The 25631-nt window shown below is 34.9% G+C and overlaps 1 protein-coding gene and 2 long non-coding RNA genes across 5 annotated transcripts in view; all 3 read left to right on the top strand.

Moving 5' to 3' along the window:
- The window catches only part of LOC137244168 (sodium-dependent nutrient amino acid transporter 1-like), a 139424-nt gene that overhangs the window by 58295 nt on the left and 55498 nt on the right, over positions 1 to 25631 (top strand). For all 3 annotated transcript variants that reach the window (XM_067772790.1, XM_067772791.1, XM_067772792.1), the window contains one exon: positions 21915 to 22016. In XM_067772790.1, the coding sequence (XP_067628891.1) occupies positions 21921 to 22016 (96 nt within the window). In that variant the 5' untranslated portion in view covers positions 21915 to 21920. The remainder of the gene's footprint in view (positions 1 to 21914; positions 22017 to 25631) is intronic.
- Positions 8494 to 9095, top strand: LOC137246539 (uncharacterized). The gene is made up of 3 exons (XR_010951542.1): positions 8494 to 8642; positions 8706 to 8833; positions 8891 to 9095. It is a non-coding gene; the product is annotated as an uncharacterized lncRNA (long non-coding RNA).
- LOC137246538 (uncharacterized) lies at positions 9460 to 10678 on the top strand. The gene is made up of 3 exons (XR_010951541.1): positions 9460 to 9986; positions 10058 to 10211; positions 10272 to 10678. It is a non-coding gene; the product is annotated as an uncharacterized lncRNA (long non-coding RNA).

Raw genomic sequence — 25631 nt, forward strand, 5'->3', positions numbered from 1 at the left:
AAAAAATCAAAAAAAAATCGAAAAAATAAAAATTATCAAAATGATTACTTTTGATTATTTTGGGTTTTTTTTTTCAATAAAATCATGATTTTTCTTTGATTTTTTTATAATGGTAATCAATTAGTAATTGCTTTTTTCGGAAAACAATTTAAATAATCAATGGCCATTAAAATAGGCATCTAATTAATTGATTCCTAATGCTAATTCAAATTTAACTGGTCTGATAGTTATATAATGAAAAGAAGTCTGAATCGTTGATCAGGCATAGTAAGTTTGGTCTGATAAGCTCAGGCTAAAAATTCTTACCGGAAAGCTGAAAATTTTCATCAATTCAAATGGCGTATGATGCGGTTTTGCATGAACGTTTGCGGCAGGGTCCATGGCCATAGAAGCTCATAATTTAAAAAAACATGTGTGCTGAACTAGCGGTTTCGAAGAGTCCTTAAATGATTCCGGAAGGGTCCCAAAATGATATCAAAATGGTCCCGAAATGATCCCGACGGGATCCCGGACAAATCCCGAAAACTATCCAGAAATTATGCCGAAAGGGCCCCAAAATCATCCCGAAATAGTCCCGGAAAAGTCCCGAAATTACCCTAACGGGATCCCGAAAACCATACAAAAATTATACCGGAAGTCCCCAAATTATACCGAAATAAACCAGACGCGATCCCGAAAACCATCCATAAATGATCCCGGAATACTCCCGAAAAAGTCCCGAAATAATCCTCACGGAATCCCGGACGGATCCCGAAAACTATCCAGAAATGATGCCGGAAGGATCCCCAAATGATCCCGAAAAAGTCCCGAAATGACCCTGACGGGATCCCGAAAGTCATCCAGGAATGATACCGGAAGGATGCCCAAATCATCCCGCAATAATCCCGAAATAACTCCGACATATTCACGTACTTAGCAATGAATTCAAGTAGCCAGTTTTGATATTTTTATATACAAGTGGGTGTGACTTTAATTCGATTTTAAAACTTTTTCCGTCGGCATGTACAAATACAAATATGAAGTTCGCTTACCAATTTGCAAAAATATTGCGTGGCTACTGACCGATTACGACCATTTCTTTTTTTGGAAAGCTTTCCTATCATAGCAGAATGCGGTTTACCAATTTTCACTGTAATAGTTTTATTGGAACGAAATTTATTGCAAAAATCCACTGCAAGTTCACCATTTATATTACGAGATTTTCGACCTAGTTTGTTTATGATAAATTTATAGTATTATTAACAGAAATTTTCAAAAGTCCATAAGGTTTTTAATTTTAGGAATCCAGGAGAATCGATTGGTGCCAAATTTTTTTAATTCGGATAAGCCGTTTCTTTGTTATCAAGCGGGACTTTTATTTCTGCCTTAAAAAATAAAAGTCTTGATTTAACTTTTATTTTTAAAAGTCCGAGTTTAACTAGTTCTATTGGACTTCAAAAATAAAAATACAGATTTTACTTTTATATGTGGACTTTTATGGAAAAAGTTCGAAAAATAAAAAGGATGCATGATTGACATGATATTGCTATAGGTATACCTAGGAACTCAAACATTTTCACCTAGGGCAATTTTTTGACCAGGACTTTTTCGACTCCGAAAAAAAAAAATTATTATTTTCCATCCCTGGTTTGCGGGCAATCAAAGAGAGATTTTTTTAAATACATATGTCGTACATATTATGTACATACATACAGAGTTGCCAGATATACATACATTACAGAGTTGAGAAATTGCGGAGATTTCATCCTTTTTAAAACATTTTGCTCCTTTGAAAACTATTTCAAATATTTTTAGCACTATTTTGGGGCTCAATATTTTACCCTGTCATAAACATCAAAATTAAAAATGCATTTGATTATTTTAAGAAGTATCTATAGAAATATGATTCAGAAATTATATCCTTTCGAATTTATAAGAAGTTGCGTATTCAAAGTCGAAATATAGTTACCTTTACTTCAAATTTGGTCAGAGCTTTTTTGACATATTGTCCATAGAAAATTATTTTAAAAAGCCTACCTACATAACATTGATTGTGAATATGACTATAGTTCTTTGGGTATTTTAATGTAGAGAAGGAGTTTTATTAGTCCTTTTAAATTGATTTACAGCTTATAGCTGTTAAAAAATTTCAATTAAAATGCGCATTTCTAAGAGCTTGGCTTTAACGGATCAGTTCAATGTATAATTTTGGTGCGGTCTTGCTACACCAAGTTTGTGGCATGCTTCTGTGTGGAAGTGTAGCATAAAAATAAAATCCCTATTGACCGCTTTTTGAAAATTCGCAACGACAACACTGTTCACAGCAGATTCGAAGAACGGTACTTTTGACATAGCGGCTACGGTTACTACTTCGATCCATTTATACAAAACTGGTGCTTTTCGTTTAGGTTTGGTCTGATGGCCACTTTTCCTCCAGTCTGGTTCTTTGTACCGAAGCAAGAGCAAAAGTGATAAAAAAATAGATTTGTTTGCGCCACTAAAATATATACTTAAACCAAGACCGTTTAATAAAATTATAGATTTTTCGCCAAGATATTACATTGCAATGCATGTTCAGGTGGCTTTTTGGCCGAAATGCCAGCAGATATCAAAACTATGAAATAAAAGATTTATTTTTATGTGTGTATATGGTTTTTCATAGTAGGGCAATAGGATCACCTAACACACATTCTCAGATTTTTTAGCGCAAAGAAATAATTATCACAGCGTTTTAGGACGGAGTCAGACATTGCTAAATTGACAAATAAACGATTGAATAAGAAGGCCTGAGGCGTGGTAAAAAATAAATAAAAACAAATATATACTTGGCGCGATTTATCTCAGAAAATATTTAGGCTGAGCTTCTCTTCAAGTTTGCATCTTGCCCCTTTTTATACGGGACGGGGCTTTAATTTTTTATGCCGACTCCGAACGACACCTGGAAGGCAGATGAATTTTCACTGAGAGGGTTTTTAATGGCAGAAACTTTTCGGAGTGTTTGCCAAACCACTGTCGAGGGGCGACCCGGCTTAGAAATGCTTTTTTGTAATTGAATGAAATTTTTTCTTATATTTTGATGTTGATTTTGCGCGGGTCTTGAACCCAGCACCCTTGGTGTGGTAGGCAGAGTACGCTACCACGGCGCCGCCAGAGTCTTGAACCAGCAAAAGCAATAAGTTACGCTTAAATTCCGGTTAAATAATTATATGATGAGAATAACAAGTGTTCACTTTGTTTTGGGAAAACCCTCATTTTTTATTGATCTTGATGAGAAAGTTTATGTTTCATGAAAAATTTACGCTTATTGTGAACCCTAAACAACCTGCTGGAAAGGATATCTTATTATTCCGTTCTTTCGGGTCGTGTATTGAAAGCTCTTATACAGGTTTTGAAACAATATAAATGTGTAAATTAGGCTAATTCACGACTATTTCACTACTCAACAAATTTTGATCAACTTTAGTCTCCAAGAATAAAATAGGCCTTTCCTAAAGTGAAATTTTCTTCTGATTCCGAATGCGACTTCCATTTTCCTGTGGCAGATCTAGTTTCCGAGATATCGGCGAAAATATAAAAATAGAACACTACTTCATATAGGTACGGCAAAAATTTGTATTTTTCATTTTTTCATTTTAAACTGTTGAATTATGCATTATACTAATTCCCATAAACATTTCTTGCCTTCACCTCCCTTAAGTATCTTGAGCAGTTTGGCCACTATGCCAAAAAACGTTCCAAAAATGTTGAGAAAAAAACGAAATTTTTTACAATATTTCAGATTTAACCACTTAAAAATCGGAAAAATTCTATTGATGCAAAAAAGTTAGCCCTCCTATGTTGTAGGTAATACTAGATCTGCCACAGGAAAATGGAAGTCATATTCGGAATCAGGAGAAAATTTTACTTTAGGAAAGGCCAATTTTATTTTTGGAGATTTTTTTTGTCGAGTAGTGTTTTTATTAGTTTCTAAGCTGAAAAATACTAAAAGTTTATCCACATTTAAGCAACTCTCCACATTGTTCATAAAGTACGCGCCCTCGAATTTCATAGAATTTCTGCTGTATTAACCGAATTTTGGACCGGAGGAAAATAGATTCCATCAACTACTAAGAGCTGCCGAAAGAACTATGGCTTGACTTAATTTTAATTAGGATGATCTTATAGATAATACATACATAAAAGCTAAAAAATTTTAAATTTTATGTGTAATTAAAACAAAATTTTATAATTTTCATAAGTTCCAAATCAGAGCGGGGGGAGGCAATCGCCCCCCTCGCCCCCCCCCCCGGATCCACCTCTGAATGTTCATAACACTATTGGTGAAAATTTACACCTAAAAAATTTGGAAAATTTTGTAAATTTATCACGACGGGTAATTGGAAACTAAAAGTTTCATTTAATGAGCTGCTTCAGCTTTCATCAGGTTGAAATATTCCGCGTAATTTCGTTTAATGACTTGCTTTGAGTTGCTCTACTTTCATAAGTCTGCTCGAAATTAATGCCCCTATTGCGGTTTGCAACTCAACTCTCTTTCAGTTGAAATTTTGCAATTTGGAATTACAGATTACAACTCAACCTGTCAAAAAGAATGTCGGTTGAAGTAGCTTAATCTAACAACTTTTTGCGGCATTACCGTTTACAACCTTGTGTTGATGTAGTTGTCAAAGACATCAAAATCTGACAACTGATTACTAGCAGTTGTCTCAGAAAATTTTGGGATTGTTTTGAAAAAACGTAACGGTTTACCAGACAGTGCACCACCTAATTTTTATCAAAAACTAGAAGACCCGGCAGACGTTATTCTGCCCTAAATTTGGTCTATCTGCATACATTTTAATAAGCTTTTTCCGTCTGACTCTGCCCTCCCCCCTTTTCACTTTTTCTTAATCCTTTTATTCACTCCTCCCTCCGTCTTTTTGGCCCACGTTTTGGCCTATATCTCGAGACCCTAGTCACCCAGGGGTATGAAAATAACCCTCTACTAAAGCACTCATCAACAGCTTTCATTTGTTATCCATATTCTATAAACACATTCTAGGGGTACTCGGGTCCACGTTTCGGCCTACACCTCGAGACCCTGTACGTCGATCACAACCAAATCTATGTAGTAATCACCGCGTGAGGTTTACGCAACTTGTGTGAAAGTTTGAACAAAATCGACCGACGTATCTCTTCAAACACCGGCGACCAACTAACACACATTTTAGCCTTTCTTTTTATATATATAGATTTTTATTTTTCACACTTCACTATAATATTAAAACGAAATGCATATTTTCGTTGCTTTTGAAATTCGGCTTAAAAATTGCACATGGAACAACTAAAGACTCGCCTGAATTAAAAAAAATTTCATAGTACCTCTAAATCCCGGGCCCCCTAAGAAACCCTGGGCCAGGAGCTAATCTCCCCCACCTTCTCGCCGGGTGATGTGCTATTATACTTGATATCATTCGCTATAATATTTTTTATTGACAAGCACGTTGTTTAATTAAACACCAACCAATTACACGGAAATATATCCGCACCATCTGAAAATGTAAGTGCCGGTGCGTATACGTAACATTTTAATATTACGTATAAACAAATAAAAAAATTTGCAATAAAAAAATATTTTTACTATAAACTGAGGTACAACCTATCCTATATTTCAAGTTAGATCGAACTACACACGAGGTGCAAAACAAATTTAAAATCGGTTCAGTAGTTTAGGAGTCCATCGGGAACAAACATAGTGACACGTGATTTTTATATATTAAGATAATCAAAGGTGGTATCAAAGGATGCGTTTCGACCTCCGTTTTTAGAATCCCTAAGTAAAAATTAAAAATTTTATTTCTGTCAAAAGATATAAACGAAAAGTCGGATCAAATTTTCATGTGGTTGTATTTTGCTAGATTTGTTGTACACACACATACACTAATGCAGGAAGGTGCTAGGCCCACTCAAGGTCATTTTCATAAATTGCGGCCGAAGGCCTATAAAACGTTACCGGAAAAAATATAGAAATCGGGTAGTTAAACCTTTTTTAAACAAATAATAATCAGCAATGTTTGTTTGTACACATTTATAGAAAAAAAACAACGTTTCAACGAAGGATTACATTGAATAACTTTTTGACTTTATGGAGCAACATTCCGAAGTTGGAGGAGGCTAGCAGCATTTTTGCAAGGTGGCGTCAGCAAGGAATCGGAGTGTATCGCATAATTTTAAAATAGGGGTACAGCTTTCCCTCGAATGAGTTTGCGGAAATGGTTCTTAATTTAGTTTAGTAAGGTGCAAAATGCTTCCTTACAAATCTGTAAAATAACTTCATTAGAAGTTTATCATTTGTCACTTAACGTTTTCTTACTTGGTGCTTGGTAGTTCCGAGGGATTGGAATGACCACGCGAATGTTTTCCGTATTCGCGACATGTCAGTCCCCAACATTTTCGCCGTTATAAAAAAGGTCTTAGCTAATATCCGTTTTGCTTTTAATAACAAAGTCACTTTTGGAAATGCGTCCATTTCCGCCACAAATTGATCAGCTCTTCATTTATCTGTCAAATCATCACTTTCTTAGGTTGGCAACATCAATTCAACTTCAACTGAAATAAGTTGTAATTCGTAATACCAAATAGGAGTTGAGTTGTCTTAAAGTTGAGTTGTTTTAATTACAATACTAAGTTCAGTTGTAAACCGTAATAGGGGCATAAACGAGAGCAGTCTTGGCCACACATTTCTACACCAAATTTTTTGTTAGAGCAAAGAACAAACTGTGAGTTGTCCAAACCAAACTTACATATCGCCGGCACTTTCAATAGGCAGAACATATCACCTGTCGATGTCGCCAAATCATTCCCACAGTTAGTTGCACCGTCAGCAACTTTTGCATATTGAGCTGTTGCGATATCAAAGCATTTCGCAACCCAACGAAATAACCAACCGTGGAAATTCAAGGCCACGCTCGATCAAGTTCGCACTACATTCTCAGCCCTGCGCAGCAGAAGGGTTCATAAAGTGTAAATAGCATTTAAGTATATTTTTTTTTAATCGAAAAGGACCTTCAGTCCTTAACTTCAATTTTTAGCCCTAGAAACTAACCCGGCAGCAGCATTGCATGCCATTCTACACATTCCGCCTCCAGACCTAATTGCCAAAAATATCGGATTACAAACAGTACAGGTCTCATGACCTCTCATGACATGAAATAGATATTGCCCACAATTGAGCCGGAAGGTTGGTGCCAGGGTGCTGAAATGGGAGAACATACTATGCACTTGCATTCGGATGTTTCCAAATTAATCCAAGGGGTCGGGTCTGCTGTTTACTGTGTCGATACAGAAATAAGTAGCTGTCCTACTGGCTGCCAGATTACTGCAGCGTCTTTCAGGTGGAAATTATAGCCATAAAGAAAGCAGCAGAAAGGAAGAAACGTGCTTAAGTTGCAGTTGCGTCAATATGTATATTGATAATTAGGCGGCGATTAAGGCAATTATCTCACACATTACTATATCAAGAAGTGTTCTGAAATGCAAAGAAGCATTGGAAAAACTTCGCTCAGACCGATCCAGACATATGTATCTATATACTGAGTTCCCGGTCATAAAGGTAACGAAAAGACCTATGAGTTGCAAAGGATTATTTATTACTCACTAAATCGACGATATACGTCGCAATCCGAGGGACGGAGTTGTGTCGGGCTGCGAAATTTCTAAGATAATGTGCAAATCTTGCGATATTGGACTCACAAAGTGGCTTATATCTCTGAAGCACAGAAAGAAAAAAGATAGGTTAATCTAACCGAAAAAGTTGTTAATAAACTATTTTTCTACTTTGTATTGAAAACACAAACAACAAGTACAATTCAGGTGGTTAATCTAATCGAAAAAAAATTGTTAAATGAATTTGGAGATATTTAACCATAAAAATAGTTTAACTAACCGTCCGAATTGTAAATGTACTATTTTGGTTGGTTAAACTAACCGTTAGAATTGTAGCATATAACTTTAACTACAAAAAATGGTATGGCTAAACTCTAAAATGGTAAAATTACAATTCTTAACAGCCAAAATAGTAAAACTAACCAAATAAAATTGTAACTGTACTATTCTGGTTGGTTAAACTAACCGTTAAAATTGTAGCATATAAATTTAACTACAAAAAATGGTATGGCTAAACTCTAAACTGGTAAAATTACAATTCTTAACAGCCAAAATAGTAAAACTAACCAAATAAAATTGTAACTGTACTATTTTGGTTGGTTAAACTAACCGTTAGAATTGTAGCATATAAATTTAACTACAAAAAATGATATGGCTAAACTCTAAAATGGTAAAATTACAATTCTTAAAAGCCAAAATAGGAAAACCAACCAAATAAAATTGTAACTGTACTATTTTGGTTGGTTAAACTAACCGAAAAGGTAGTTTATTCGATGAGAATAACGGCAACTCTTGATGCTTTGTGCAAAATAAAAAAACTCATGGTTGATATTCAGTTGTCAAATTTTCGTGGACAGTGTTTGTTGCGTGGGCGTTGAGTCTTAACAATAGTGAATTGTTTTCGTTAAATATATGAAGTGCTCTTGAGGCGGATGATATGAATAATCCTGATCCAGCAGACACGGAATTTTTTCAATTGATTTTGGAGTGGGGTTTTCCTCAAAAAATCGCAGAACTCAAAGGTGATTTGCAAATGCATACATATGTCATTGTCTTATTTTTTATTTCATTATCTGCTATTTCAGCGCAAGCAATAACGCTGACCAATTTGAAATATCTGACGGAGTCTGACCTTGCAGATTTGTTCAAGAACTACACGATTGGTGCTAGAGCAGAATTCCGCCACAAGCTGATAACTTGGAGGAAAGCAAACGTAAGTATTTTAAAATCTCGGTGAATATTTCAGCTAATTTTTCGAAAAATATTTTAGGGTTGTAGCAGCGTGTCAACGTGTGATACAGCTTCAGTCAATTCTGGCATTGTTGATTTTATCAAATATTATCGAAAATAAAGATGTTGCAGGGACGAAAAATCGTGTGAAGCAAGCTTCACAAAACTTCTAGTAGGTCACATTCACCACTTACCGCAGCAGAATTTGTTAACTACCACTGTCTGTATTTGTTATTTAATAATTATTTGTACATTTTTATTCAGGTAATGTGTTCAGAATTGTAACTTTTACTCTCTAAAACTCCAATCAGAGTATTTCTGTGCTTAAATTATGTTAAAAATTGTGTTAAAGTTTTTGGTGTGGTGAAAGTGACCTACTAGAATTTTGTTACGCTCCGCTGCTTTCCACCGAAGTTTGCACCTGCAACATCTTTATTTTCGATAATCTTTGATTTTATGCAGCAGTGGCGACAGCGGAACATTGGCATTGAATCTCCTTCTTGTTCACAGCCATCCAATTCTTCGTCACATGATTTTGAAGTGTATATAGTGTGCAAAATAAATCAAAAATAATTATAATTGTTTAGGATTGACAACAAGTGCTGAATGCTCATCCAACTGGTGAGTATGTTCTGCGGTTGGGCAAGCTAGATGACGATGGGAGGAAGATCTTGTTGATGCGACTGTGTCTTGGTTTATTAAAAGAAAAATCAAGATATCCCGAAATACATTCCAATCTATTGCGCAAGATATTGCTAACAGATTTAAAGACGACACGGTTTTACAAATTATACATTCCTTCCAAAATTATTTCTAAATTTTCTGTCGATTTACTATCACAAAGATCCGATTACCTTGAGGCCAGCAGGCCGTTTGTACGAAAAATATTACAACACATTGAAAAGATTGAAGAAATCTGGTGAATTAGTGGACCCAGAAAGTCCAACTCCTGAGACATCACCGACAGAAGAACACACGTTTACTTTCGATGATGAAAAATGTAACTAATAGTTGAAGCTAATTGGAAGAAAACATTCAAAACCAGACGACAACAAATTTTGAACTCAAGTGGTAACACATCAGCGAACACTTTACGGAACTGGAAACTTTTTTCCCATTCGTGTGTCTACAATCTGGTAGGTGGATTTTAAATTTTAATGTACAATGTTGAAATGAAAATCATGCTTCATACTTTCGTTTGTTCCAGATTGATATTGACTTTAGTGCTCTGCATCAGAATTCCTCAAGGCTAACACAAAATTGGCAAGGTTTTAAAACAAAAATTTTACCAATTCTGAACAAGAGGGTAAAGGACACTCAAAATCTGCAGCACTTGAAAAAAGTAAATGATACTGAGCAAGGTTCGTTAACATAAGTAATAATCAGATTGAATGATTAACTGTTTATAAATTGTATTAAAGGTTCAGATCAACTTATAGCATTGTTACTGCACGCTGTACTACGACCTAATATAAAACGGAAATCAGATGACAAAACGCTTTTTAGAAGCACTATTAAGGATTCTTAGCTCTCGTTTTTACTACAGCTTAATACTTTGAACGATGTCGAAAATAAATTGGATAACCTGAAAACATCACTGTATGCACGCGGCGAGACATTGCAACCACTAATTATCGCAATTGGCAGTGATTTGAGCTATTGCAAATTTTATGTTTACTATGACGACATCAAGTATGAGCTTCCTTCATTAAGTGCTTTAGACATATGCTTTAAGACTTTTCATGTCTTACACTTAAAATATCCACAGGATAGCATTGAGTTTTGGACGTGTGTCCAAAGATATTTTTATTCCATTGAATTGACTGAAGATAAACCTTCCCCAAATGTACTTTGCTTGTTGAGCGACTTCATGTAATGTAATTACATAAAAGTAAACTTAAACATTTTATATATATTTTTAATAATTTTTTTTTATATATTTTTTTTTGTTCGAAAATGGTCTTGTGCTTTGTATGCAACGAAAGTTTGAAGATGTTGATAAACTCGTAGTTCATCTAAAAAATTGACACAGTTTAACATCATCTAGTACTTTTTTACTGTCTGCATTGTTGCAATTATTACCAGTGCTTACGAAATTGTAAAAGCCACTTTATGAAAGTGAATTCATGCATTCCTAATTTAAGTTCAACATTTCAGAGGCTTACTGGATCTGAAAATATAAATTTTCCGTTACAATTCAATAAACAGCAATGTAATCAATAAAGTCAAGAAATTTTCGAATTTCCTCGTGCTGAGTTCGAAAATATTGCGCTGCTATTTTTAAGTAAATACAGCCAATCAAATTTCGCTCGATCTGATGCAGAACAACTTATTGATGATATAACAAATGATTTGCTTTTGCCAATAGCTGACTATTTAGAAAATTATATATTGGATTTTCCAGAACAAAAAAAGTCCAGCTCAGAAACTTTGTTTCTTTTTTAAGAGACCCATTTTCCAAGTGTAAAACATTTTACAAATTTTTAAAGGAACTCAAAAAGAGAAACAGTTTCGAAGATCCACAAGAATTCGACATTGACAATAGAATTGCACCTGTAGTTCATAACCATGATATTTCTTTAACAGAAAAGCATAGTAAGGGTGTACTAATGCCATTACGATTCCAAATTAAAAATTTTTTCGAACTTCCTAATTTGTTAAAAGGCACGTGGAAAATACACAGACATTTCTTTCACATGAAAACAAAATAAAAGACATTGTCAATGGAAAATTATGGAAATATAAAATTAGTTTATTTAGTGATAAAACTGCAATCCCTTACATTATCTACTTTGACGATTTTGAAATCAACAATCCTTTGGGTTCCCATAGAGGAACACTATCAATGCTGCTTTTTATTACAGTTTCCCCACTTTGCCACAGCACTACCAATCGCGACTAGAAGATATATTCCCAGCTCTTTTCTTCAGAAGTAAATATAATAAACAGTTTGGAAATAACGCATCATTGAAACTACTAGTCGAAGAAATTAAAAATCTTGAAGAAGAGGGTATTGACATTAGCTTTGATAATACACGAAAAAAAATTTATTTTGTACTAGCACTAGTTGTGGGTGATAACTTAGGTTTAAATAGTATTCTCGGCTACACTAAAAGGTTTTCATCTAATTACTTTTGTCAATATTGTTTATGTAATAAAGAAGAAACTTCGTTTATTGTCGAGGAAATAGAAAGTAAACTTCGGAATGAGTTAAACTATGCAGAAAACCTTGCTACAGAAGATATACCAGAAAAACGAATAAAGTTAACTGGTATATCTGAGAATTCCATTTTCAATGATATAAATTCATTTCATGTTGTACATAATTTTACCGGAGATATTATGCACGATATTTTTAAAGGTGTTTGCAGATATGTCGTTTCAAAAATATTCCTTAATTTTATTGAAACGGAAAAATTATTTACAATTGAGGTTTTAAATGATCGAAAAAATCAATTTCAATACGGTGAAATTGAGTTAAGTAATAGATCATTAGAAATTAAAATATCACATTTGAAATGTCAAAAACTTAATATGTCAGCACGAGAAATGTGGACATTTTGCCATTTTCTTCCAATAATAATTGGAGATTTAATACCACTACGCAATAAATATTGGAAACTTTTGTGCACATTAATTGAAATTATAGACGAAATTTTAAAAACAGAATTCGACGATGAGTCTTTAGATAAATTGAAGGTAAAAATTAAGAACCATCATACGATTTACGTACAGCTGTTTGGGCCGACGTTGAAACCGAGTTTCACTTTCTCCTTCATTATACTACAATCATAAGAAATGTAGGACCACTTAAGCATGTATGGTGTTTCAGGTTCGAGTCCAAGCATAGAGAAATAAAATCGTATACCAATTGTATTACCTCTAGACGAAATGCACCTTTGTCAGTCGCTATTAAATGCATGCTAAAATTTTAAAATCGTTTACTTTTAAATAAAGGATTAGATGGCAACTGCATTTTCGAAAAGAAATCAAAAGAAAAATTTAAAAACAAATTTTATAGCAAAAAAGTAAATAAAGGTTCTTTTGAATGCGAAATATTAATGAATGAAAGCTACAATTTTGTAACACTTGTTGAAATAAAAAGGACTACTTATAAAGTTGGATATTTCCTAATGTCAAAATCTTTGAAATTATTTGAAATAAATGACATTATTATACTTAAAAACAACAAAGTAATTTTTGTATGCGTTGAACACTCAATTGCGTTGTTTTCAGAACATTTTCAATCATTTCCCGTTATAGAAAGTACAGACCAATTTTATCTACTGGACCTTTCTGAATTATATTATTCCCCTCTTAATACAACTCTTTCTCCAAATGGAATTACATATATTCGTCCAAAATTTTTTTAAAACTAAACATCATTTACCTATTGTACAAATGTAAAACATATAAAAATATGTACGTATTTAATTAAAGTTATAAATAATAATGTATTTATTAAAAAAATAATGTTTCTTAGTTATTTTTGAAAGTTTTTTCTTTTGGTTATTAATGGTAAACTACCTATTTTGACGAACTATTATAATAACAATTTTTAGTCGGTTAGATTTACAACGTTTTTCGGTCACTGCAATTTTAACCGTCTTTTTCGGTTAGATTTACCTCTCTTTTTCTTTCTGTGAGGGAGAAGACTTAAAGCTCATGATGGGCATACTGCCTGGGCACTGCCTTCTGGTGTCACATGCTTATAAGTTAAGCCTCGTCAGTAACAGCAGATGTAGGAAGTGCGAGCTGCAGAAAGAAACGATTGAACACGTTCTGTGCTCATGTTATTCGCTCGCCAGGTCAAGGCTTCAGCTATTAGGGGCGGCAAAGTTGCCAGATCTCGAGGCAGCAATTAATCTAGGTCCTAGAAAACTTCTAATATTTGCCAAGAAGACGGAGTTTTTTTATAATTTATTACTTTATAGACTCCTCACTATATGTGTCATTCCCCGTTATTTTTCTTTATTAGTCCTTGGACTATGTTTCCTTTGCTAGGACTTTCCTCAACCGCGCCCTCTCCCGTCTCGGCACGCTTATCTTTCCACGGCTTTTGCCGGCTTAAACATTTCTTTTACCTGTCCTCTAAGAAAACTCAGCTCATTGCTCCACAATGGCGATAAAAAAACCATCTTCAACAACCTGTCGGTTAGTTTAATTTTTTTTTGTACTTAATGCTGCAATTGAACTTCAAGTCGCCGCAAGCTTTTGCTTGTAAATGATTATTTTTGCTCAGAGACAAATTACTTATATCAACCACTTAAATTCGCTCTTTGAAATTCAACCTAAGCGTGAAAATTGGGAAGGTTAAATTCTAGTCAAATTTAGCTGTAGTTTTAGCTTGCACTGAAAAAAACTGGCCCAAAGATGTTCTTATTATGAAAAGAAAATTTGTATATAAGGGTGTAGAAATCTACTTGACCGCTCTTTTGTAGCTAGAAACTTTTTTTAAACGGTTTTTTTAGCTTGACTCTTTGTAGCAAACGAACGGATAGCCGACTGGCCGTTGTTTACGATTTTTGTAATTAAAATTTAAGTACAAGCTTGAAACTTGGAATATAGTTCAGAACCCGATGACAATGCAATTATAAGAAAAAACTCCGATAGGTGCATGGATCGAAATATTTCAAAAAATCATATTTGCGGTCCGATTTGGTTCATATTTGGAACACATAATACATACATGAATAGAAACGACCTATGAAAAAATCGCCGCTAGGTGTCGCAAGGATCGAGATATTCAAAAAATTGCATTTGTGATCCGAATTGCCTCATATTTGAAGCACATAATACATAGTACATGAATAGAAAGCGACCTATGAAAAAAATCGCCGCTGGGTGGCGCAAGGATTGAGATATTCAAAAAAATCGTACTTGCAGTCCGATTTGGTTCGTATTTGGAACACATATTACATAAAGAAATAGAAACCGGTTTATGAAAAAACATTCCGCTAGGTGCGGCAAGGATCGAGGTATTAAAAATATTCGTATTTGTGGACCGATTTCGCTCATATTTGGAACAAATATTACATATAGTCCGGTAGATGTGACATCAAAACACTTTGGAGTTCGAGGAGGGACAAGCATACGTGGCGCTGAGTCGTGTAAAGCCTTCGGAAGGATTATGTATTGAGGACTTCGATTGTAACAAATTGTCAGGAAAGAGTCCTTGGAATAATGAGTCACTAAATGAACTAAATAGAATGAGAGATAATAGGCAATTAAATAAAGACTAAAAACTTTAAAATGAAATAATTAAAAAAAAAATTTTAAGTTAAATGTTTTTATTGAAAACAATATTTACATTAAGTAATAATAATACTAAAAGCTAGAAAATAATTACGTAGGTCCTAGGTACTAGTCATCACACTCTCCTTCAATCTAGGGCGTTGATCAGACAATTAAAGCGTTGGGTGCGTGAAATTTATATTGATAGTCATAAGTAAGACCAACTGAACCTTAATCAGGCTACCCCTCACATTTTTAGAAATCTCACTTTTTTAAATTATTTTATTTATGTATGGACACTGACCCAGTCTAATAAATATGTGTATTATTTACCACCACAGTTTTCAATAGGATTAAAAAAACATTTGATTGCCTTCGATAATGTCAAGAAAAGAAACCCATCGATAGGAGTTTTGATAGTACCATCGCATTAAACGGTTTCAGTTCAGTACATTTTTTACTTCCATAAAGTTCTTGTTTAATTTTGTACTTATGTACTTACCAATAAGATGGCCTGTCATCGAAAACCAATTTCACTCAAAGGATAATTATGAATCTGTCAAACTATTCGTAGAAATGATATTAAGTTATGTATGTTTTGTGGGTACTCATAGCCACTATTCCAAATATTTCCTTGATCGAATCACCATTTCAGAGCTGTTGCGATTTCAAAAATTTGTTTCGATCACGGATCGTATAAAACGAAACGGCCCTAGTGTTGGTTAGTGTAAAAAAAATAAAAAAATTAACAATCGGTATTATCGATAGTGCCATCGATTGTTTTGCAACTCTTTTGTAATGGTTCGCTGTATTTTTGTATATGATAAATAAAATTTTGAACCCAATGTAAGGAACTACACTGAAAGAAATGGTGCTAGTAAAATCCACAAATCGGCTCTATTGTTCTTGACTTAACGGAGATTCGGTGAAATTGATTGAATTATGGTTAATTCGACCGAGTTCTTTGTCAAGCGAACAAATGTTTAGTCATTTCAACAGAAAAGAAATTGCCGCTCTTAAGTTAACAAAATTCTGTAAAATTGACAGATTCTTAATCAATCTAACTGATTTTTCTGTTAACACAACTGATTTCACTGGCCATTTGAACAGCGAACAACAGTCGATGCATGAGAATTTTTCGCTCACTGCGCTCTCTACTTTGTACTGATGAAGATGATGCCACTTGTTAAAAAAATACCAAAACAAGAAAACTACCAAATCGAAAAAACACACAAATTGGGAAAACAATAAAAAACTAGTTTTTCAGTTATGAATACTAAACGAAAAACCCCTTTTTTGAATTTACTGTGCATAACACTGCAAAAAATTATGCGATACCGGGACACCTATATATCGGGTACAATTTTGCAAATTCTCCTCCAAGCGAAATGCAAAATTGCGCCCTCTTGTTGCAAAAGTTTTGTTTGAACGAACAGGATTTTTTCAAAGTTAGTAACATTTTGTTCAACTTTTTACGAATTTTCACTCACGCGAACGAATCTAATAAGATAATAAAAAACATCCTTTTTTGATGTTAATATTTCCGACAAAAGTTTGAGTTGTATTGAAATCGTTTCAAAATAAAGTGTTGCGAGAATTAAACCTGCCGAATTATGTACATGTAAAGTTACTCCAGTGGTGAAATACCTTCCCCCGATTTGATTCTTTACTTTTCTATAACCTACAAGTTCTCTATTTAAAATGTTATATCAAACATTTATACTACAAGTTTTTTTCGAAACAATCGAGTGTGGCAACTCTACATGCGAGAGAAAAAATTGAGAATGAGCTGTAACTGAAAGAATTGACAATCAGTTTCGTGACTACTACGAAGTTCAAAACTATAAATTAAATAAATTATAAAAAATAAAATTTAGTGAAAGCGCGTTTAATAAAACAAAGTAATAAAGTGTATAATGTTTAATGTGTGCCAGCATATTTGATGTACGCCCAATTGAAGTTCAGTTAGTAAGTACATACATAGGTATGTACATATTGTAACGAATGTTAGCAGCACTGAGCGATGCTATCATCTCTAAGCCGATGCTAAGCAGTGACGTGAATGCACATCAATAATTCAATCATTATGTATCTACATAAACGAAACTGCGTCGACATATATGTACCATGTACGTATACGAGCAGCGGAGAGTCAATGCAGTAACACATGCATATACCTGAGAAGTTTGAGAGCTACTGGACTAGTAGATTCTGGAAGCGCCTAAAAGATGTATAAAATTGTGTAATTTTAGTTATAGCTGATAAGTTTGAGAGCTCATGGACAATGCTAGTAGATTCTAGAAAAATTCGAACGAGGAAACCAAAGAGTATAAAAGGCGACAGATGTAGAGGCGCTGTAATTCAGTTTGATTTGAGTTTCGATTAAGACGATATCTAGCGAGCATTAGCAGTATTATTTTGATAGTAGAGTTTCAATCAGTTTGGTTATTAAGCAAGCTATTCGTTGCAAAGTTTGAGTGTTATTGTGAAGTACTTTAATAAAGGCCATTTTTCCATTATTCAATATTGGAGTTATTTATTCAACAGTTTAGCGATACGAACATAGCAAAAGGGCAAATAAGAGGATTTACAGAAAATTCGTTACAATTGGTGTCAGAAGTGGGATGTTGAATAAATTCTAGAGGACAAGAAGGATATGGCAAAGTTCAGTGAATTGAAGATCCAGCAACTGAAGAAGGAGTTGGAGAGCCGTGGATTGAATACAACCGGCATTAAACTCGAACTTCAGGCACGACTACGAGAGGCAATGGAATTAGAAGGAATTGGCGTGGAAGAGTATGACTTTCATCTTGAAGGCGAGGAAACAACAAAAATGGAAGAGACAGTTACGCAGACAGTTAGGAGCACAGACTTGAACATGATTTTGGCTGCAATATCTGCTCAAACATCGACTGTGGCTTCTCAACTGGAATCGCAAAAGACAGATATAACATCTCAACTGGCATCTCAACTAGAAGAACAGAAAACGTATATGTCATCACAATTGGAATCGCAGGAGACACGTATAACATCCAAGATGGAAGCACAGGAGACACGTATATCCGAAATGTCGTCGCAAATGTCATCTCAACTGGAAGAGCAGACGACATATATGGCATCCCAGCTGGAATCACATGAGACACGTATTTCAGAAATGTCGACACAGATTACATCAAAGATGGAAACACAACTGAAAGAGCAAGAGGCACGTATATCATCAAAACTCGAAGCGCGTATGGACGAGAAAATAACGCAGTTTGAAGAAAAATTCGAGGCAGAGGTGGATGCTTTGAGAGGTCGTATACAGGAATTGCAACTTAATCGGCCGGCTGCTTCAGCGAGTAATCCAAAGGTAAAGACACCATCCTTTGACGGTTCTGTTCCTTTTCAGGTCTTTAAGCTACAGTTTGAGAAGACCGCAGCAGTGAACCAATGGAATGCGGAAGATAAAGTTGCTGCACTGTTCGTGGCATTGAAGGGGCCAGCAGCGGAAATTCTACAGACGATTCCCGAAGGAGAGCGGAACAATTATGAAGCATTGATTGCTGCTGTAGAACGACGTTATGGAAGCGAGCATAGAAAACAGATATTCCAAATTGAGTTGCAAAACCGCTACCAAAAAGCAAATGAGACATTGCAGGAGTTTGCTTCGGATGTTGAAAGGTTGGCACATTTGGCAAATGCGGACGCATCCGTGGAGTACACCGAGAGGGTAAAAATCCAGAGTTTTATAAATGGCATACAGGACGTAGAAACGAAGCGAGCGACATATGCAAACCCAAAACCCACATACGCAGAAACGGTATCCTATACACTGACTCAAGAAACAGCGTCGCTATTGAGTAAGCCAGTTTTCAAAGCACGCCGTGTGGAAGTAGAAAGGCCAGAGTGGGTAGACGCAATATTGGAGGCGCTGAAAGGATCGCAAAAGCGGAGTGAAAAAGTTATCAAATGCTTCAAATGCGGGAAGTCCGGTCACATTGCACGTCATTGCGATCTTGGTCCTAATAGTTCCAACAATGTGGGTGGCCGTAAACGCAAAGCTGGCGGAAATGAGCAAGAGCGTGTCGAATATAAAGAACGAAAACTTGCCCCGGCTATTGAATGTCCTGTGATATCTGTGTCGCAAATTGGAAGGAAATCAAGCAGTCTTACCGTCAGAGGGAATGTGGATGGTAAAGAACGTGTACTGACTGTAGATACGGGCGCATCTCATTCCTTGATCCGATCTGACTTGGTCAACAGGAGAGTAAAACCGTTACCTGGAGCAAAGTTACATACGGTCACTGGCGAGTATAACCAAGTTCAGGGAGAAGTGATATGTGAAGTATTGATTGGGAAGGTCATGGTTCTACACAAATTTGTTGTGGCGGAGATTGTTGATGAAGTTATATTGGGAGTGGATTTCTTGGTTGACCATGACATCAAGATCGATATGCAGAGAAGGGTGATGCGTTATGAGAACCAAGATGTGCTACTTAACTTTAGTTTGGAAAAAGGGTTCAGCAGTAATCGGGTACTGGTGGAGAAGACTCGACGGAGGCCACGAAATTCAAAGGTAAAGGTTGATGGAACAAATGGGCCAAACAAATCAAAACCGAAGGTACCTGTGAGAGAACCACTGGCATTGAAAAGCCCTAACGGACGTACTAAAACGAAGAAAGAATGCAAGGGTGGTTTCAAGCCAAGGAACACTACTGTTGTGAAGCGTCGGAACGATACTGATTATGCAAAGCAAATCCGTCCAGCGCAAGCTCTGCGAAGTAGTTCTTCATTGGCCGAGCAACAGAGTGCGAGGGAACGACCCAGGATAAGGAGTAGTAAGATGAAACACAGGTACGGCAAGGAAAATAATTCGGAAGGTTTCCGGGAGGGAGATTTAGTACTGTTATAGAACCCTCACCGGCGGAAAGGTGTTCCATCCAAATTGCGGTGCAGTTGGGAAGGCCCATACAAGGTTGTGAAGCAGATCAGTGATACCATCTACCGCATACAAAGCATTGAGAAACCACGGAGTAGAAGAGTGGTACATTTGGCGATGCTAGCAGCGTTTAGATCGAGAGATTTGTCTGATCGGGATGATCAGACTTAGGTGGAGGGCAGTGTAACGAATGTTAGCAGCACTGAGCGATGTTATCGTCTCTAAGCCGATGCTAAGCAGTGACGTGAATGCACATCAATAATTCAATCATTATGTATCTACATAAGCGAAACAATAACTGCGTCTACATATATGTACCATGCACGTATACGAGCAGCAGAGAGTCAATGCACTAACACATGCATATATCTGAGAAGTTTGAGAGCTACTGGACTAGTAGATTTTTTTTAGGCGTAAAAGATGTATAAAATTGTGTAATTTTAGTTATAGCTGAGAAGTTTGAGAGCTCATGGACAACGCTAGTAGATTCTAGAAAAATGCGAACGAGGAAACCAAAGAGTATAAAAGGCGACAGATGTAGAGGTGCTGTAATTCAGTTTGATTTGAGTTTCGATTAAGACGATATCTAGCGAGCAATAGCAGTATTATTTTGATAGTAGAGTTTCAATCAGTTTGGTTATTAAGCAAGCTATTCGTTGCAAAGTTTGAGTATTATTGTGAAGCACTTTAATAAAGGCCATTTTTCCATTATTCAATATTGGAGTTATTTATTCAACAGTTTAGCGATATGTTCGTATCAAAAGGCCAAATAAGAGGATTTGCAGAAAATTCGTTACAATATGTATTTATTTGTCCGATTTTTGTTTTAAATTCAAAGAAAATGGAAACATTTTATATCAAATGTGCGTACACAAATACAAATATAATTATAATATAACAATATGGTGAAATTTTTTAAAGAAAAAGTTGAAATAAAGTTCTTGAAGCAGACGCCAATGTGGTTTCACAAAGGGTGCAGTGCCGTTATTTTCGCTAGAGCATGTACTAACGCGTGTGTGAATATGTATGTAGCAAATATACATATATGTAGCAAGCATGCGTAATTATGTATTCACATATTTACGTATATATATGGCAACATACTTTCGTACAAAGCTGTCGATGGTAATTCGGAACAAGGTTTGCTTATTTGAATTCAGATTTAAGTTATTATTATTTTAATTAATATTACTAAATATAGCAATAAAATCATTACAAATGAAATGTACTTATGTGTATTTTATACAAACAAAAACTACGTAAGTTTAAATATACTATATTTATCCGACTTTTATTTTTTCCACAGGTATTAATGTCATAGGAACAGAAAACTCTGTTGATGTAAAAGTTTACGCTATTAATCTAGAAAAAATAGAAATATCTTTTATTTCAATGGATTTCACTGGTAGTATCATTTCGACAAAAGACTCGGTTAATTTAACAGTTTACGCTGGTTATTTCGAATGAACAAAAATCTCTGTAATTTCTACGGCTGTCGTGTTAGTCTCATCTCAACACTAAATCTGTTAATTTAACGGTTTGCACTGGTAATTTCAAAAGAATAGAAAACCCTTCCATATTAATAGTTTTGATTGGTATTCTTAGAGCGACAGTAATAATTGTTAATTTAACAAAACTATGGGTAAAGTATAATGAAACAACTTTTTTTGTTTATTTCACAACTAAAACTGTCAATTACGAATCAACGATTTGGGCGCAATTGATTCAAGATCTTGGTACGATGGATTAAAATTTACAGAAATTTCGGTTGAACTGACCTGTATTTCGGTTGATTTTACCAGTCTTTTTCTTTCAGTGCACGCCGGATACATGCCCTTTTAATATGTATATCAAACCATTTTTGTTTCTCAATTTTTATCAGAAGTATTTGTATATATTACAATTTCAGCTTCTAATGGAGCCACTTCGAATAAATCCAGCGTTCATTGGAGATGATGGGAAACCTGATAAACGTCATACGACACTCACAACGGGTTCCGAAGTAGGCGACGTGAGTTTATTTTAAATATTATATTATAATGGAAAAACCAAAGTTGCTTGTACACCCATCAATTCAACAGAAGACGTGAGTGCCGAGTGCTCGAAATTTTTGATGTGTAAACATACGGTTTTACGTTTAGAAAACTACATTGAGAGAAATCTATGGCTAGATAATTTAAAACTATGTATATAACATTAAGCAAAAATTGAAAATACTGTCCCATCAATAAATATTCATATGCTTTTCATGTCCTAACGATAATCCAATATTGATAGAGCATCCATCTAATATATGGCCCTTTTTATTGTAAACAGATGTCATCTAAAATTTTATTTTTTCGAGATTTTAAGATATCTCACAAGAGTTGACTGGTTCACATGCATAGAATACTCCTAGGGGCAAGGATGACTGGGCAAAAAAAAAACAAAAAACAGATTACAAAACACAAATCAATTTTGTACAAAAAAGTTTCGAAAATTGCTTAAGTCGGTGAATGTTTTAAAACTTTGACTAAAATTTCAAAACCCATTGCAGGGATTGGTTTCAATTCCGGACTCGATTTCCGTTAGTCTGCGTTAACAATATACATTTGGTGCATTTAATTCGGCTGGCGTTTTATATTAGCGTTTATATTAGCCAATTTTTCATGAAAAATTTGTAAATCAAGACACGGCTAACAGACAGAGGGGAAAGGTTTGACGCTTATTTTACTCTTAACCACTCTTCCCACCCTCTTCGCCTAGGTCGTGGCTGACTTTACTTCAGGAATTGTATTATGTAAAAGGGGACTGGTTTCACTTTCTTACCTTTTCTTTCACCTTCTTTATAATTTTTTCTTTGCGATCCTTTCCTTTCCCTGCCTTCCTTTTTTTCAAATATCCTTCCACAACCGTGAATATAACCGCAAGAATCGTTATCTGCATCCACAAAATTACATATATATAACATATTTTCCTTCGTTCCTTTTCTTGTATTTTCCTGACATTTACTCTTCCTTTCCCTACCCCTTTGTTCTTCTTCTCTTTCATCTTTTTACATTTCTTTTCCATTTACTTCCTGAACTTCCTACTGACGAAAAATTCAATATCGAGTAATAAAAAAGGCACTCTTAAATTGGTCATTATATAATATTATTTTATTCGAAAAAGACTTCATATTGGGCGGGTGTACGGCGAACTAAATCCTATATGACACTACTTTATTTCCTTGTTTTCCTTGTATTTTTCCTTCCCTCCTAATATGGTTTCATTAATGGTGCAAGTTTATAAACTGTACTCCAAAAAACTAACGAAATATAATAAAAATATAATCCAGTTTGTTAAAAACCATTTTTAATTCCTACAAGTGAAGAATCTTTCTATTCCTTCATTGCTATACCTACCTGTTAAATAAGGCTGACAGGGAGAAAGACTGTCCCGAATGGCCAGAGAATGAAAAAATTTTTGTTTGCTAATGGCATACAAATTGAATTGCCATGAATTTTCCATATGTGTTTCAAACCAACTTGTCGTTTAAATGTGTCTATAGAAAATCAGACATCATATTAATTTTAAAAATCTAGTTAATAGAGAATATATGAGCAGCCAGTTAAGCCAACATTTTAAAATATGTATCTAAGTAATGCAATATACCAGTCGTTTACAAAACTGTTTGAAAAACACTACTGGCAAATAATTTAAGTAATCCAACAGGGATGGAACAGGTGATCGAGGCTGTTAACTATTGTGAACGGGTTTTTTTTTTTCAAACATTCGCCAGTTGTGTGAGTTCTCAATGGTTAAAAACAATCGAGCCAGTTGACATTCGCCCGTTTTTTCTAATTTTTTTCCTACAGAAAAATTAATTAATTAAATAAAATTGTAAATTAAAAATTGCTTAAAATAAATGTTTTCATACATTTAGAAGCATTGAGGGCAGTCCCCGCTTAATTCATACAAAAAAAAAATTGTGTTTTTTTAGTTTGAAAGTTTTATGCTCAAATACACAATTACATATATTCATAATTTTTGTGAAATAAGTGAACTAAAAGAGAGCGAAATAATTTTTCCGGGTTATATGCATTGTTTTTATTGTGAAAATAAATTGAAGAAAAATATACACTTACGATCAAAAAAAAAAAACTGATGAAAATTGTTTCCCTGTTACGGCGTTTCTACCGTCACTGCATCTACGCAACGAAGCTTTATAGTTATTGTGGTTTACATCGATAATTTCTCAACTCATTAGGTGGTATCTTATATACATATATATTAGAAATAACTCTTTTATCATCCTTGAAGAAAAACTTAACATTACTGTCTACAAAGGACAAATCATGCAAAATATGAAAAGCATTGGCGGAGTATAATACAACGAATTATCCCTAGGGAGATTCGGGACGAAGTATGTTGAGTAAGTGACTTTATCCACTCGTTATCGAATTGGACGACGATAGGCATATCGTCATAACAGCTCTTCTGCAAACATTTTAAACTGCTCCAGAAACTTCCGCAGATTTAAAGAATAGTATAACCATGAAAACTATAATCTCATTGGTCCCCGTCACTTGAGGTAAAATAAATAGGTGGTCCCTAGCTAGAATAAAACCAGCTTCTTACCACAAACAAAATTCTCTCTACTAAGCTGGTTCCGTGAAAAAAGAAACTGTTCTCGAACGACTGGGGACGAATCATACCCTCTGATTAGTGCAAAATGAATATATTTAATTAAGATTTGTAATGCGTGGTTAGCCCCAAATTTTTGTATATGGATTCATAACTGCGTTCAGATTTCTGTGCTAGATTAGTCCCCCAGTTCTTGGTGAAAGGCCATCTTTAATGCAGCCAACTTAGGCGATGGAGCGCACTCTCCATTGACATTCGCGCACGCTAAAAATTTCATGGAAATGCAAAAATATGTATTTTAATTACAAAAACTGAAAATTGTGTAATTATTAGTATATATTATAATTGGTAATGTTTATTAGAATTATTAATGTATATAATTACAAAACATAAGGTTGTATAAATAAATTGAATAAACAAAAATAGGCTTTATAATTTGAATGCCATAGCATTTACGCCCGCGAATGTGTTAAGAAAGCTTAAGCAACTCCCACGCCATCACATACGGATAAACCTTCACATAGTTACCTTAACGCAGTTGTGGCTCAATCTTCCTGTGTTTTGGGAGTTACTACTCATCGCGAACCTTAACTGGATACAATTTATTTTGCACTCATAAGATAATATAAATCATAGGCAATCGTTCCCTGTCCAATTTATGTTTTCATAATACCAGCTAGAGTGCTGGGTCGCTTTTTTATAGTGAGAAGCGGCTCTTTTTCTAGACATGGGCTATCGAATTATTTTTCCTCAAGAGACCCTGCACCGTTGCAATTCTAATTTTTATGTTTATACAATACTTCAGATCCGTGACAATATCTGTAGCAGTTTTAAATGTGTTAATCGCGATCAGTGGCCTTCCGTGGTCATCCGCTTCCAGAAGTCACCGATTCTACATATTACATCCAGAATCTCGTAAAGAATGATTTATTGCAATGTACATCGCCTACGCTATTCAGGTGATTTGCGGTTTGTAGACAATTAATTACTAATTTTTTCCTTAAGGATAACACTACAGTAG

The sequence above is a fragment of the Eurosta solidaginis genome, chromosome 3 (genome assembly GCF_040869045.1).
Source record: "Eurosta solidaginis isolate ZX-2024a chromosome 3, ASM4086904v1, whole genome shotgun sequence".
Classification (NCBI taxonomy): domain Eukaryota; kingdom Metazoa; phylum Arthropoda; class Insecta; order Diptera; family Tephritidae; genus Eurosta; species Eurosta solidaginis.